Genomic DNA, 16,448 nt, shown 5'->3' on the forward strand with positions numbered 1-16,448 from the left:
CCTGTCACTCACTATTTCTTAGAAACCTCTGCCGCCTCCCTAGTGACTCTGGAATTGAAGCCCAAACTCTTGTCTGTGCTAAGCTTATCTGTTTAGCTTTATCCCTTCTACCTTTTGCCCTGTCCTCAGTTCCTCCTTCTCTGAATGTCTCCTTCAAATTCTACCTCAATTTTTTTTTCTAACAGCTTTATTGAGATTAAATTCACATACCATAAAGTTCAGTCTTTTTTTTTTTTTTTTTTTTTTTTGCGGTACGTGGGCCTCTCACTGTTGTGGCCTCTCCCGTTGCAGAGCATGGGCTGCGGACGCGCAGGCTCAGCGGCCATGGCTCACGGGCCCAGCCGCTCCGCAGCATGTGGGATGCTCCCGGACCCGGGCACGAACCCATGTCCCCTGCATCGGCAGGTGGACTCTCAACCACTGCGCCACCAGGGAAGCCCTAAAGTTCACTCTTTTAAAGTACATGATTCAGTGGTTTAGTATATTTACAGAATTGTGCAATCATCACAACTACCTAATTACAGAACATTTTTTTATCCGCCCCCCCCCCCCAAAAAAAACCCCATACCCGTTAGCAATCACTCCCCATTCACTCCATCCCCTGGCAACCACTAATCTATATTCTGTATGGATTTGCCTATTCCGGACATTCCATATAAATAGAATCGTATAATATGTGGCCTTTTGTCTTGCTTGTTTCACTTAGCATGTTTTCATAGTTTATACATGTTGTAGCACGTACTTAATTCTTTTTATGGGCAAAAAATATTCCATTGTATAGCTGTACCACATTTTGTTTATCCATTCATCAGTTGATGGGCATTAAGGTTGCTTTCACTTTTGGGCTATTATGAATAGTGATACTGTGAACATTCATGTGCAAGTGTTTGTGTGGACGTACATTTTCAGTTCTCCTGGGTATGTACTTTGGGGTGGAATTGCTGGGCATATGGTAATTCTATGTTTAACTTTTTGAGAAACTGCCAAACTATTTCCAAAGCAGCTGTACCATTTTACACTTCCACCAGCGGTGTATGAGTATTCCATTTTCTCCACATCCTTACCCACACTTGTTATTGTTCTTTTTGATTATAGTCATTTTAGTGGATGTGGAGTGATATCTTATTGTGCTTTTGATTTGCATTTCCCTAATGACTGATAATACTGAGCATCCTGTCACGTGCTTACTGGCCATTTGTGTGTTTGATTTGGAGAAATGTCTATTCACATCCTCTGCCCATTTTACAGTTGGTTATATTTTTATTGTTGCGTTGTAAGAGTTCTTTATATGTTCTAGATACAAGTCCTTTATTAGATACATGATTTACAAATATTTTCTCCTATTCTGTGGGTTGCCTTTTCACTTTCTTGATGTCCTTTGAAGCACAAAAATTTAAAATTTTGGTATGGCCAATTTGCTGTCTTTACCATTTTTGAGTGTACATTTCAGTGAAATGAAGCACATTCACAATGTTGTGCAACTGTCACTACCAGTGACTCTTTTCATCTTGCAAAACTGAGACTCTGTACCTATTAAACAATAACTCCCCATTCTCTCCTCCCCTCTGCCCTTGGGAAGCACCATTCTACTTTCTGTCTCTATGAATTTGACTGTTATAGGAACCTCTTGAGTGGTTCCTAGAACCACTCGTAATATTTGTCCTTTTGTGACTGGCTTATTTCACTTAGCATAATATTCTCAAGGTTCATACATGTTTTAGAACATTAGCCAATTGATTTTTGTATGTTGATCCTGTATCCTGCAGCTGTGCTGAACCCGTTTTGTGTGTGTGTGTGTGTGTGTGTGTGTGTGTGTGTGTGTATTCCTTAGGACTTCTATACATAGGACCATATTAATTGTGAATAAAGATAAGTTTTATGATTTCCTTTCCAATCTTGGTGCCTTTTGTTTCTTTTTCTTGCCTAATTTTCCTGACCAGAACCTATAGTAAAATGTTGAATAGGAATGGCAAGAGTGAACATCCTTGTCTTGTTTCTAATCTTAGAGGAAGAGCATTCAGTCTTAACCATTAAGTATAATGTGAACTGTGGGCTTTCTGTAGATGGCCTTTATCAAATTAAGGAAGTTTCCTTCTATTCCTAGTTTGAATGTTTTTATCTTGTCATGAAAGGGTGTTGGATTTTGTCAAATGCTTTTTCTGTGTCTGTTGAGGTCACGTTGGTTTATGCTTTGTTCTGTTAATGTTGTATTACATTGATTTTCATATGTTAAACCAACTTTGCATTCCTGGGATAAATCCCTCTTGGGCAAGGCATATAGTCCTTACTATATGTTGCTAGATTCGATTTATTAGTCTTCTGTTAAGGATTTTTGAGTCTGTGGTCACAAGGGTTATTGATCTGTAGTTTTCCTTTCTTGTGATATCTTTGTCTTTTGGTACCAGGTATGGTCTGGTTTGGAATCTAGAATCCGGGGTCTTGAGCTGTTTGGTTTGGCATCTACCTCATTCTGCATTGTGCATTAATAATTGTTTTTATATATCCAGTTCCACTTTTTCTTTTTATTTTTTTCCCACTTTATTAAGGTATGATTAACAAAATTAATTCCATTTTCTTTTCCCCCCAGCAGTTAGTGCATTGCCCGTGTATGTGTGTGTGTTTTATTGAGATATAATTGACATCTAACTTTGTACAAGTTTAAGGTGTACAGCTTGCTGATTTGAGATATTTATATGCATGTTTACCCTTGAACAACATGGATTTGAACTGTGTGGATTTTTATATGTAGATTTTTTTTTTCCCCCACTAAATACATATTACAGTACTACATGATCTGTGGTTGGTTGAATCAGTAGATGTGGAACTGTGGGTTTGGAGGGCCAACTGTAAAGTTATATGCAGAGTTTTGACTGCATGTGGTCAGTGCCTCTAACCCCTACCTTGTTCAAGGGTCTACAGTATTACAATATGATTACCACTGAAGCATTAGCTAACACCGCTATCATGTCACATAATTATCATTTCTTTTTCGTGGTGAGAACATTTAAAATCCAGTCTCTGAGCAACTTTGAAGCATATAACATAGTATTGTTGACTGTAATCACTATTCTGTACATTAGATTTCCAGAACTTATTCTCCTTAGTTTCAGGAGTTGCAGGTTTGTACTATTTAACAACATCTCCTCGATTCTCCTATCCCCCAGCCCCTGCAAGTTCAGGTTTTTTAGAGTCCACATATAAGTGATAATCATATAGTATTTGTCCTTCTCTGTCTGACTTATTTTACTCAGCATAATGCCCTTAAGGTTCGTCCGTGTTGTTGCAAATGGCAGAATTTTCTTCTTTCTCGAGGCTGAATATTATTCCTTTGTATGTGTATACAACACCTTCTTCATTCATTGATGGACACTTAGGTTGTTTCTATATCTATATGTGAATAATGCTGCAATAAACATGGGAGTGCAGATATCTTTTTGATATCCTGTTTTCATTTCTCTTGGATATATACCCAGAAGTGGGATTGCTGGGCCATTAGTAGTTGTATTTTTAGTTTTTTAAGGAACCTCCATACTGTTTTCCATAGTGGCTGCACCAATTTACATTTCTACCAGCAGTGCACAAAGGTTCCCTTTTCTCCATGTCCTCACCGACACTTGCTACACTTGTTACCTCTTGTCTTCTTGATGACAACCATTCTAAGAGGTGAGTCAATTCCATTTTCTACTGTATGCTCTCCTTTCTTTGGTCGCAATCTTCTTTGTGTCCTAACATTAGTTTAGCGCCATATTTTGTACCTAGTTTCTTGTAGCTAATGTTTAGTGTACACTTATGTGCATCTCTTAAGCACTTCCTCTGCATTACCTAATTTAATCTTCACAACAACCCTCTGAGGGAGGTACAGTTTAAGACCTCTTATAAACAAGGAGACGGAGGCTTTAGAGAAATTAAACAAGTTGCTTACACAAGTCGGTAGTGGAGTTGAGATTTAAGCCCACGTCTCTTTGGGATCAGAGCCAGAGCTCTTAACCTCATGCTGTGCTGCCCAGGAAATGCTTGTTTGAATAGATTGGATTTAAACTGTCCTTAAAGAAGTAGAATGTGGGTAGAAGAGAGTGAAAAGAGTGCATGTTTGGTGGTGGATGGGGTTAGAGTGTTAGTAACAGCAGGGAAGAAGGAATTGGTATTAAATTGGAGTACTAATATAAGTAGAACTGCTTTTTGTCCCCAGAACAGTAATTAGTTCTATTTGGAAGAGTGAGATTAACATCTTAAATAATTAGAAAATGAGCATTGTTTAATTAGAGGTCAAGGGTGAGTTTTATATGAGTTGGAAAGAATTATGAAGGAACTAGTAATTGTTAAGCCTCAAAAGAGGAGTAGATTTAGGAGCGTAGCTTAGCAAACCGGATTTGGGGTCAGCCTTTACCATTGTCTTACACTGTACAGGTCATTTAGAGCTTCCAGTCATTGGTTTCTTTTAGTGTCAAATGGCAATAACATTAATTCTGTGTTTTGGCATTGTGGTTCAAAATGGATGATCTCTTCAGAGCACCTTGTAAACTGTACAGTGCTCCTGTTGCTACGGTGGGGGGTTTCAGTTCTTTTAAAATTCTAATATCACTATCCCCGACCTGCGCTTTTTATTTGAAAATAATTTCAGTCTGAGAGATATTTTACTAGACAAAAAATTCCTGAATAGCCTCCATCTGTGTTCCTCAAATGGTGATATTTAACCACCTTTGCTTTCTCATTCTCTTTTTACATGCATAATGGTTTTTTTCCTGAACCATTTGAGAGTAACTTAGAGACGTGATGTCCCTTTACCCCTAAAAACTTAAATATTTATTTCCTAACATACTCAGCCATAAAAAAAGAATGAAATAATGCCATTTGCAGCAACATGGGTGGACCTGTGTTGCTGCAAACAGATTATCATACTAAGTGAAGTTAAGTCAGAGAAAGACAAACATTATATGATATCGCTTATATATGTAATCTAAAAAAATAATACACATCAAGTCATTTACAAAACAAACAGACTCAGACATAGAAAACAAACCTATGGTTACTGAAGGGGAGGGGAGGGAGGGATAAATTAGGGATTTGGGATTAGCAGATACACACTACTATATATAAAATAACAAGGGCCTGCTGTATAGCACAGGGAACTATATTCAATATCTTATAGTAACCTATAATGGAAAAGAATCTGAAAAAGAATGTGTGTTTATGTATAAACTGAATCACTGCTGGACACCTGAAACATTGTAAATCAACTATATTTCAATTTAAAAATAAATATTTCCTAAATTCAAAGACATTTTCTTAGTAACTACAGTGCCATTATCAAAATTGGAAAAGTATTATTCAGTACAATCTTAATAGCAAATCTGCAGATCTTACTCAAATTTTGCCAATTGTCTCAGTAATAACTTTGAGAGCAAATTAAAAAAAAAAACAACAACTTCCTTCTGGTCAGAGATTCAATCTAGGATACAGGCTGCATTTAGTTTTCAAGTTTGTTTAGTCACCAGTATTCTGGAACAGTTTCTCAGTCTGTCTTTGTTTTTGAAGACCTTGATATTTTTTAAAGAGTACAGGTTAGTTATTTGGTAGAATGTCCCTCAATCTATATTTGTCTGATGTTTCCTCTTGATTAGATTTACATTATGTGTTTTTGGCAGGAACAGCACAGGACTGATGTTGTTTTGCTTATTGCCTCATATAAGGAGGTGCATCATGTCCATTTATCTCATTATTGGCGATGGTAACTTAAACTACTTGGGTAAGTTGAATACCAACTACCTGGTATATGTCAGGTTTCACCACTGTAAAGTTAGTACTTTCTCTTTGTAATTAATAATTATATTGTTGGGAGTACTTTGAAACTATGTAAATATATTATTTCTCATCAAGATTCTTGCCTGAGTCAATAGATTGCTAAATGGTGATTTTCTAAGTCCATTATTTTTGCTACATTAGTTGACATTCTACTGTGTGATCTGTCCCTTTACCTGTTAATTCATCCATTTATTCATTTATTCATATTAGTAGGGACTCATGGATTCTTCATTTATTCAATGGGTTGTAATCCTTTACTAGCATTATTTTATTGCTTAGTTTATGAGGCCAGTAGAAGCCCCCTTCAAGCTCAACCTCCTACTTTTGGAAGAGATCCAGACTATGTATCATCTGTATCTTCACTGATACCTCATCATATCCTATTTTCTTACTTTCTCTTCATTCTTAAGAGGAAGATATGCTGACTTCACTCCCGCCTATGCTTCACTACCTGCCTGTGCTTCACTACCTGCCTATGCTTTATGGTTCAAAATCAAATGCTATCTAGAAATACACAGTGTTGCCGCCATCCTGTCTTTTGTCCTCTTTTCTCCACATATTTCTATCACAAATAGGTATTTTTATTAGTTTCTGTATGTGTGTGCTTCTAGAATTCCTTTACGCAAATACAAGCACATGGGGGATATATATTCCTATCTCTTCCCCACTTTTAACACAAAAGATAGTATACTGAACCTTAGTTTTTTCCCCAGTTAACTATATACCTTTCAGATCCTTTCATATCAGAATATGGAGGCCTTCCTTATCTGTTTTACAGCAGTATAGTTATTCCATTTTACGGATGTATCAGTTTTATTTAACTACTTTAGCATTTGCAGGTATAAACTACCTGTGACTGTAAACAAGCTTCTCTTGTGTTACCCCATCTATTATCACCCTGTCTGATACCTTTATTCCTTAACCCCTTTTCTACTTCCAAATAAGTACTAGTCTTCCTTATTTAAAAAAAAAAACTTCAGTTTTATCCTGGTTTTTTTTTTTCATATCATGGCTAAATTTTTGAAAATCTGATCATGCTTAACCTCTTTTGCAGCAGTTTGGTTTCCATCTTTACTATCTGGTGAAATTACAGCTTTGAAGGTTACCAGTGACTTCCTGTTGTGGTGCTAGACTGGCTTTGGTGATTAATTTAGGCATAGGAGGACAAGAAGGAGGAAAAAAGAAGAGGCTGACAAGCAGGTAGAAAAAGGAGAAGCAGGAAGGCTGGGAGAAAACAATAAATTGTAAGAGAAAAAGTAGGTGAACAACATTTTTTGGCAGAAGATGTGAAATTATTTTCAAAACTAGCTTGTAACATACAGTTGGTTTCTGTGTGAAGGTGAGCTGGCTTATGGTAGGTTGAGACTGATAGGCTAGTTGGGCGTTATGGAAAGTAGCCCCCTATTTTCTATAATCATTTCTAACAGCAGAGCCTCCATTTAAAAATTTTTGCTTTCTACAATCTGGAGTTGTCATTATCTTGTCTCTCTTTTGTCATTCTTATTTATGTGTATATATATATATATATGTATATATATATATATATTTTTTTTTTTCCTTGTGTGTGTGGTACGTGGGCCTCTCACTGCTGTGGCCTCTCCCGTTGCGGAGCACAGGCTCCGGACGCGCAGGCCCAGCGGCCATGGCCCACGGGCCCAGCTGCTCCACGGCACGTGGGATCCTCCCGGACCAGGGCACGAACCCGCGCCCCCTGCATTGGCAGGCGGACTCTCAACCACTGCGTCACAAGGGAAGCCCCATTCTTATTAATACTGTCAACTATTCCAATTTCTTGTGATTATCTTGGATTTATTCTTTGCTATTCATTTCCACTTGCCACCATCATGGTTCAGGACATAACACTTTTACTTGGATTACTACAACAGTCTTCTCACCCTATTGAGCAAATTTATTTCCTACTTTTACCCAGTGCTTTTCTATCCCAGTCAACACTGGACCCTGAAATTGCCATGCTAACAGTTCTCCATGCTTTGCTGGTGTCCATGCCCTTTTGTGCTCCCTTGCTTGAAAAAGCCCACCTCTCTTTAGAAATCCTGCCTCTTCTTTAAGACCCAGATCAACTTCTTACTGCTCCATGAAGCTTTGCTTAGCTGTAACAGCTCATATGCATGTCTTATTTTCCTGAACTTGCTTATGGCCTCTACCAAATGATTTCTTGTTTCCATATTGCGGGTGTGTTCAGTTGTTGTTCCTACAAAATTGTAGTTTAAAACCATGTATTCTACTTGGGTTCTCCCAGTACACAGCAGACTGCTTGACTTTAGGAATCCCCAGGCACATTCTTATTGATTTATTGATTAAACATTTTGTAGGTTATTATTAAATGATTTTGGATACAGAGAGTCAGATCATCCAGGTACCTTGAGGGTCCACTTCCTTGCTATCCTGTGGATGTGTACTTTTTTTAATGGGATTTTGTTTTTGTTTTTTTAACAAATGATATAATGATCTGGGCCGTGACATTTTTTCAGCTCAGCAGTGTGTCTTAGAGATCTTTTCTGTAAGGCCACATTTGTTGAGGGGGTTCCCCAAGACCACCCTCGGGTTTGATGATTCACTAGGAAGGCTCACAGGATTCAGCATATAGTCATACTCATGGCTGTGAATCATTACAGTGAAAGTATACAAAGCAAAATCCGTAAAGGGAAAAGGCACATTGGACAAAATCCAGAGGAAACTAGGTAGGTATAAGCTCCCAAGATTTCTGTCCCTGTGATGTCACACAGGATGTGCTTCATTTCTCTAGCATCAAATTATGATAACATATGTAAGCCTGTCTACCAGGAAAGCTGGTTAGAAATTCAGTGCCTAGGGGTTTTTTTAGGGGCTGGTTATGTAGGTACCCTCTGCCTAACGTGTACCAAAATTCCCAACTGCCATAAGAAAAGTAGGCTTTCAGCAAAACTATACTGTTTGTACTAAGCTTACCCATATCAGTTAGGGAGTGGTGGGAACCTCCCTGAAATCCAAGTTCCTTGACACCAGCCAGTGGCCAACCTTGCAGTCCTTTCTTAGGATCACAGTCTCAAACCTGCTGTGTTAATAACTCCTTTCTGCACACCATGGAAATCTATAACTCCCCTCCTTTTTTTTTTTAAACTAATGCGTAGTATTTCATGGTATAGGTACATTATGATTTGTTTAATTTTTCCCTACCGATTGGCTTTTAGGCTATTATTTTGCAGTATCTATTTTTGTACATTTCCTTTTGTAGAGGCTTAGATTGAAATTGATGGGTCATAAACATAGTGACATTTAAAAGTTTAATATTGATATTTCTAAGTTGCTCACCAGAGGTCCTTGCTAGTCCATATCCAACAGCAGTTTACAGGAGTATCCTTTGGAAGTGACTGTTTTTAATGATACTCGTGTTGGGAATGTAGGGAAAACTGACCAAGCATCAGGAAGAGCAGTTCCAGGATGGGCTTTCTAGATCCCAGATCTATCTTGTTGCCATTATGGACACTTGTCTTACCCATTCTCTTCCTGTTCCTAAGACACTTGGTTCACACAGTTATCTGCTTCATCTATCTCTGATCTCCCACCTTGTTGCCTTTAATCATTTGGTTGGAGGCTTGTGATCATTTTGTCTTTTATTATGGAAAATTTCAAACATCCACAAAAATAGAACAGAATAAAGAACTTTCACGTACCTATTACCCAGTTTCAGCAATTGTCAACATTCTGTCAATCTTGTTTCATTTTTCTGTTTTCCTTTTTTGGGAAGATGGGGTGGGGACTGGAGTAGTAAAAGCAAATCCTAGACATGATGTTTTTAAAAAACATTTTTTTGGTACTAATTTACAAAAATAATGCATGTTCACCATAACATTTTCCATGGGGATATGCTTTTTAAAAAACATAACAATTTCCCCAAACAGTTGGTTCAGTTGTGAGGTTATTCTAGTGTCCTAGTTCAGGAGGGTATTTCTTCATGTCTTTCCTTAAATTTGCATAAAGTTATACAAATATACAGACAACTTTAAAAAAATATGGGCTAACACTGTTCACAGTTCTGCAAATTGCTTTTTTTTCATTTAACAATGTTAGGGACATTCCTTCAAATCAATAAACAGATCAACTTTTTTTCAATCCAATATGCTATGCTATTATAAAGCCATTTCTTTATTGATGGACATTCAACTTTTCTGCTTTTCAGCCCTTGTGAACCTTGCAGTGAACCTTCATATGCATATGGCCTTGTGTACTAGTGCTTTATTTCTGTAAGACACATTCTGAAGCATGGGGTGGCTGGATAGATTATGTCTTCCTTCCTTCCTTCATTCCTGCCTCCCCCCCGCCCCCCCACGCAGTATCTTAGTTCCCCAGCCAGGGATTGAACCAGTGGCCCCTGTCGTGGAAGTGCGGATTCTTACCCACTGGTCGGCCAGGGAATCCTCAGATTATGTGTAACTTTAATTTTTAAAACTGTTACCACAATACTTTCCAAAAGGTTATAGTAGTTTTCTACCAGTTATATAAGCAAGAACCTCTTAACTTTCATTTTTGCCAGCACTGGATATTATTATTCTTGAACATTTTTGCCAGTGAAATTAGTATAAAAAAAGTGTAGCATTATAGTTTTTTGCCTTTATTAGAAAGAAAACTCAGCAATTTATTTAAAAAATAATATATTGAATTGGCTTTATACTAGGAAATGCAAAGCTTGGTTCAGTACTAGAAAATCCATTGATAGAGTTAATCATATCAGTGATCAAAAGACAGAAATTCTGTAACCATTTCAATAGATACAAAAAAGAAATCTAAGAGAATATAGCATGCATTCATGACTGGATCTCCGAGCAAACCAGAAACAGAACAGCCTTTTACTTTTTAAATAGTAAAATTTAATATTAATACTGGAAAATTTTTAATATTTAAGTTTTTGAATACTTACATAGCTCAGAAACTAAAATACTGTATGAAAAGGTTTATACAGTGAGATCTCCCTTCCTCTTGGGCCCCAAATGCTTAGTTCCTTCTGCTTCCTCCCCCACAATTACTATTAGTTTCTTAGGTGTTCTTTTAGAGTCATTTTAGACACATACAGATGAATATGAATACATAGGCTCTCTCACTTTATACACAAATGGTAGAATACTGTGTACTCTGTCATGCAGCTTGCATTTTTCATGAGTGTTTTTTTAAAAAGACAGGCATTTTTGCTCACTTCTGATAGCTTTTTAGCTACTCTCCTACTTCTCTTTTTTCTTAAAACAAACAAAAAAACCCCACAAAACGATTGAACTCCTCAAGTATGGACTTTACAACTATTCACTGGTTGTGGTCTAGTTGTTTCTCCCACATTGTCCTCCCACAAACATTCACAAAATAAAAAATACTGAAATTGCTGTCTTAAATATCACCAATGCCTGGTCCCCTCTTGTTAAAACCAGTGGTTGTTTAGTCTTTGTCTTTGAGTCTTTTGCAGTTCTTGCTCCTGATTATACACCCCATGGTTTTTGGAACTCCAATACTTTGTATTTCCTGTAGTACATTGTTCTTAAGTGTTCTTATAAAAGGTGGAAGGAAATAAGAAAAGGATTGTGGAGGCACACAGTCTGGAGAAAGGATAAAAGTGAGAAGATCTATCACTTAGCCTATCTAAAGGAAAAGGATTATTCTCTGTGGCTTCTGAAAAGAGAGCTAGTACTTTGGGAGGTATTATGGTGTAGGGGAAAGGAAGGACCATGACTTTTGAGAACCAAGATTTGAATCCTTACTCCACTGTATACTAGCCGTATGACCTTGGACAAGTCGCTTAACCTTTCTGAGCTTCAGCTTCTTCATCTGTAGAAGGGAAACCTGTCCCTATCGTTTTAAAAAAGTGACAAATGGGAAAATATATTTAAACTGCCCAGCATAGTCACTGTAACATTTTAATCACTCAGAGGTTTGTTCTCATTCCTAGATACAGAACTTGCATATTTGAGATATTTTGCTACTAACTTTCAAGGGATGAATGATTGCTGACTGGAATGTCGTCTTTGTGGAGCATGTGCAACTTAGCATGTACAACATGGACAACTTAGACCTATCAGATCCATCGACCCTTATTCCTTTTGATAGATATGGTGAAAGATAGAATCAAATATCTTATATGACTCTCTACTAGCATTTAAATTCTGAAAGTCGAAGTGTTCAGGTATATTTATATATATTTTTTCCAGTTGGCTTTCTGAAGGAGAGCTGGGAAAAGTGTGGTTAGTTGGTGGTGATGACAGTATTGAAGAAGAGAACTTTTTTCTCTTATGCTTCTGGTATCAACTGATACTATAATATTTCCTTGAGGAAATATGGTTCATCTTTTAAGTACTAAAGAGACCATTTTTGGTCAGGAAAACATTTGCTAATGTCATCAAAAAGTCTTCAAAATGAAGTTTGAGAAGGGAGAAAAAAATTCCGGTTAAATAGTAAAGGAACATCCCATAGAGTAAAATTATAGTGATGTAGAACAAGGTTAGAAAAGGACTTGTCTGTAATTCACAGGCAAACACAAAGAACAAATGCTAAAGATTCCTGAGTTTCTGCATAATAAGTGACCCTAAATATCTTGACAAAAGTAGAGTGAATACAGTCTTAGAGATGCCACTGAGAATTGGTGAGAGGGGTTCCTGACTAGGCATTTGAGTTGCTTACTCAAATGTGTTAAGTAAGCATTCTTCATTTAAACCTTACAGAAATGCTAGGAAGTAGGTGCATACGGTAATTTATCCCCAGTTTTAATGAAGAAACTGAGGCTGAAGGAGTTTAAGTATTTGGAGCTAGTAAACAGCTTTGGTTGAGTAACATGACAATGATGTAACTTATTTGCTTTTGTTTACGAATTTATTCTTTCTCTCACATGCTATGGCTATCTCAGCCTTGGCTTCCAGGATTACAGTGAGTGAGCTTGCTCAGTCTCATTACCTCCCTCACACAGAATGCTAGAGAATGAGTCATGATTACAGTTGGCTTGAATTTGTTTTGCTACTTTATTAGCCACATGACAGTGCTGCTTTGAACAAAACGGAATGAAATACAGCAACAGTTATCATCCTCTTCTTCCAACTTCTGATTTTAGCAGTTGTATAGTTAACTTTACTAAATTATCATCAATTTACATAATGTCACTCATTTTGTTTTTCATGGTCTCCCTGCGTCTTCTCTCAGTTTCTTCCATCAGCAAAGCCAACTTAAGTTTTGTGTAATCTCAATGGAGTGCACCTATAGCACCCCTTCTAGTTTTGTATGTATTTGTCTGTGTTTCTCATTTTATCTTCTACTGCATCCCCACTGCCATATGCATTCCAGCCTTAATGAATTATTTACAATTTCCCAAGTGTCTAGTTCATGTCCCTTGAACCTTCTCTGCCTGGTATTCAAAATGTCCCCCCCGGAAAGCTTCCTCAGGGCAGAGTTAGGTACTTTTTCTTTGTGTATTGATTTTCTTTAAGTATCTCGTGATTTTTGGTTGTCTGTTGATATTATGAATGAAGGTTTAGGTTCTAGACTCTAGGGTAATTAATGTAGGTAACTTGAGTATGTTTCCTCCATCTTTGTGTAGATTTCATTACCCAGTAGTCCCCTACCTTGAAAGGGTTGGGGGGATGCTGATGGGGAGCCCTGTGTATGTGAAGGATGTTGATTGTTTTTTTGGATTTAAATGCATTTGCTACCTGTGGCCATGTAGCCATATAGGAATGGAAAGTGGATGGAAAGAGCTGAGTAGTTGTGGCCTTTCTGTTCCTTATGCAGTCTTTGCTCTGTGCCTATTTTGCTCAGCCAGCTCTAATCTTGGAGCCTCTCTGGAGCTCTACCACAGGATGGCACATACAGCCATTTAAGACTTCTCTTGTGTTTATTCTTAGGTTGCAGCTTCCTTTGCTCTTATATATTCATCAGCTCTGAATAGATTTAGTACCCTTTTCCCTATCATTTCAGTGAGGGAGAGTAGAAAGGAGGAGACAAATACATTTGCCCATTCATTTTGAAATCCTGAGCCAGAGGTTCTGTTGACAGATTTGAACATTTCTGATTTTAAGAATTGAAACAAACTTACCTACATTAGTGCATTATGGATTGTTTCCCAAGTATTGATAGAATAGTTTAGAATGTTTATAGGATATGAAATTAGTATAATGCTAAAATACAAATCATCTATTTATGAATAAGGTGTGTTGTAAAAATAGGTATAAAGCTTTTTAGAGCAAGGAGAGCTGAAGATACCCCAGATACCTGGTCAGGAGGGGATTGTGGGGAAGGTTCCAGGCATTGCCATTAGCTACTAATTGATAATTGGGGCCAGAAGCAAGGTAACTCTGCTCATGTTTACATGCTAGAATTGGAGGAAGTTGCTTGTTTCCCAGTGTAAAATTTGCTAACTTTAGGTTGTCTTCCTTGATATAACATTAAGATAAAAGCTCTACTATTTGTGGCTTACTAAAGAAAAGTACTGTGCAGTGGCTGTATAGTTAGACTGAGGTTGCAAGTTGTGTTTTATTTCAATGATTGATAAAAGAATAATTTGCCATGTCTTCTAATAAGAGTGAAAATGAATCTATATGCAACATTACTGTTATTAATTCATTTTGGGAAAGTTAATTGCAACTGTGTGGTTCAGGGATTTAGTGCAAGAAGAAGAACAGTTGATGGAAGAAAAGAAAAAGAAAAAAGACGACAAGAAAAAGAAGGAAGCTGCTCAAAAGAAGGTAGTATATGTATCAACTATTTATATTAAGCAGTTTAAACATAGATTAAAAAAGAAAATTACTCTTATCGGATTATGTAAAGCATTTGATTTAATGTTTTAACTTCAGTGGAGATTCATTTTAATATTTAATGTCTTTGAATATGCATTAATAGTAACTTGTTAAGTGTGTACAATTTAATGCATAGTTATTTGATTTTGCCAATAATTTTTCTCGAAGGTAAGTGCTTTGCATAGGTCTTTATTTTTCGATTAGGTGCTCCTAGGTTTTCATAATACATCATTTTATAGTGAGAAGAGCATGGAATTTGTAGCTGCATAGAGAGGCTTTGAAATCAGGCTCTCCCACATAGCGTACAGAACAGTGTGGCCATCAACTTTATTTAGCCTCTCTGGGCCTTAGTTTCCTTATGTTTTGTAAAATGAGAGTTGAATAAAATAAGATAATGTAATACATACACATAATAGAAAATAAAGTAATAAAGGAAATAGTAATAAACATAATAGGAAACAAAGTGTCAATTTCCTTTTCTCTTTTTATTTAGTACCTGGGCTGATTTTTTTAATTTGAAGATTATGTTATTTAAAAATAAGCCTAAGACATAATTGCTGCAAAAGATCTTTAACCAATACATTAATCAAAAACTGTAATCAAAGCAACACAAATTGCAGAAAAATAAAAGTTGCCTGTAAAGATTTTTCCAAATTAATACTAGAGGCTGATGACAGTTAACTGAGCTAGGCACTCATCTCCTGCTACATCAACATTTCAGGGACCTTAAAAATGTTCTAAAAGACCCAGTGATGTTACTGTTCCATTTCTGTATTCTAATGAAAAGTTATGATTTTAATTTTTAATATATACCTTTTTTGTGCTAGGAACTGGATATAGACTAGAGCAACATCATTATCTCCACACTATTTAGTAGGGAAAAACAGGATACAAAACTATGGCAGGTAGGGATCTGTTGAAGCACAGAGAGAAGTGCTTAACTCAGCCTGAAATGGGGTAAAGGGACAGGGAAGTTTTCTTAGAATAGAAATTAGCCAAGTGAATAAGGAGCAGAATGGAAAATGATTCCAGCAGTACAAACTGAGAATTAAGTGTCTGTAGCCTGTATGTGTTAAAGTATGGGTTTTGATTGCAGGGGGTGGTGGTGGGAAGGAGCCAAGTGTAGAAGTGTCGGGGTGAGACTGGAGGGTTGGTCATAGCTGTTGGCACTTCTCCCATTTTGGCCATCGGGTGTTGGGGAAAACACCAAAGACATTTTAGTAGAGTGACATAAAAGTTTGTATTTTAAAATTGTATTTAGAACCTTGGCCAGTTGTGGAATTGGATTGGAAGGGGTAGAAACTAGAGACTGAGATATTGGTGAAGGGACTATTAAAAGAATCCATAGAATTTGTTGAAAGGATATGAAGGGAGAGTAACCTGGATTGACTTTTAGGTTCTAGAGTGAGTGGCTGAGTACATTTTGGGAGCAGTTAACCAGGTTAGGGGATACACAGAAAGGGGAAAAGAAATATAATTCAGTTCTGAACTTGCAGGGTTTAGGGTGTGATGAAGCGAGTAAACTGGGGAAGAGCAGAGTACAGAGCACTGTGGAGGATTAAGAGTGATGAGGATGAGTTGACTTAATAGGTGACCCTTGTTGTCGGCCGTTTGTTAACTCAAGAGTGATGGGAAGAGATGCATTGGTAATTGTCATAGGGTTTGGAATAGACTCCTAGTATAGAGTTTTGGCATTGATAATGCCTTAGGCCTCTGTTTCATTTGTACAACATAATGATTCAATATTTGTGTATGTATTGTGAAATGATCACCCCAGTAAATCTGGTTAATCATATCCATACCTAATTGGAGAATTTTTTTTCTTGTAATGAGAACTTTTAAAATTTTACATATTGTATTTTTAAATATGTAATGTGAGTATAA

At 37.0% G+C, this 16,448-nt stretch overlaps 1 protein-coding gene across 3 annotated transcripts in view; it reads left to right on the forward strand.

The window, feature by feature from the left end:
• The window catches only part of TNRC6A (trinucleotide repeat containing adaptor 6A), a 97,222-nt gene that overhangs the window by 7,671 nt on the left and 73,103 nt on the right, over positions 1 to 16,448 (forward strand). For all 3 annotated transcript variants that reach the window (XM_060124695.1, XM_060124693.1, XM_060124694.1), the window contains one exon: positions 14,426 to 14,513. In XM_060124695.1, coding sequence (XP_059980678.1) covers positions 14,426 to 14,513 — 88 coding nt within the window. The remainder of the gene's footprint in view (positions 1 to 14,425; positions 14,514 to 16,448) is intronic.

Source organism: Lagenorhynchus albirostris, chromosome 15 (genome assembly GCF_949774975.1).
Source record: "Lagenorhynchus albirostris chromosome 15, mLagAlb1.1, whole genome shotgun sequence".
NCBI lineage: Eukaryota > Metazoa > Chordata > Mammalia > Artiodactyla > Delphinidae > Lagenorhynchus > Lagenorhynchus albirostris.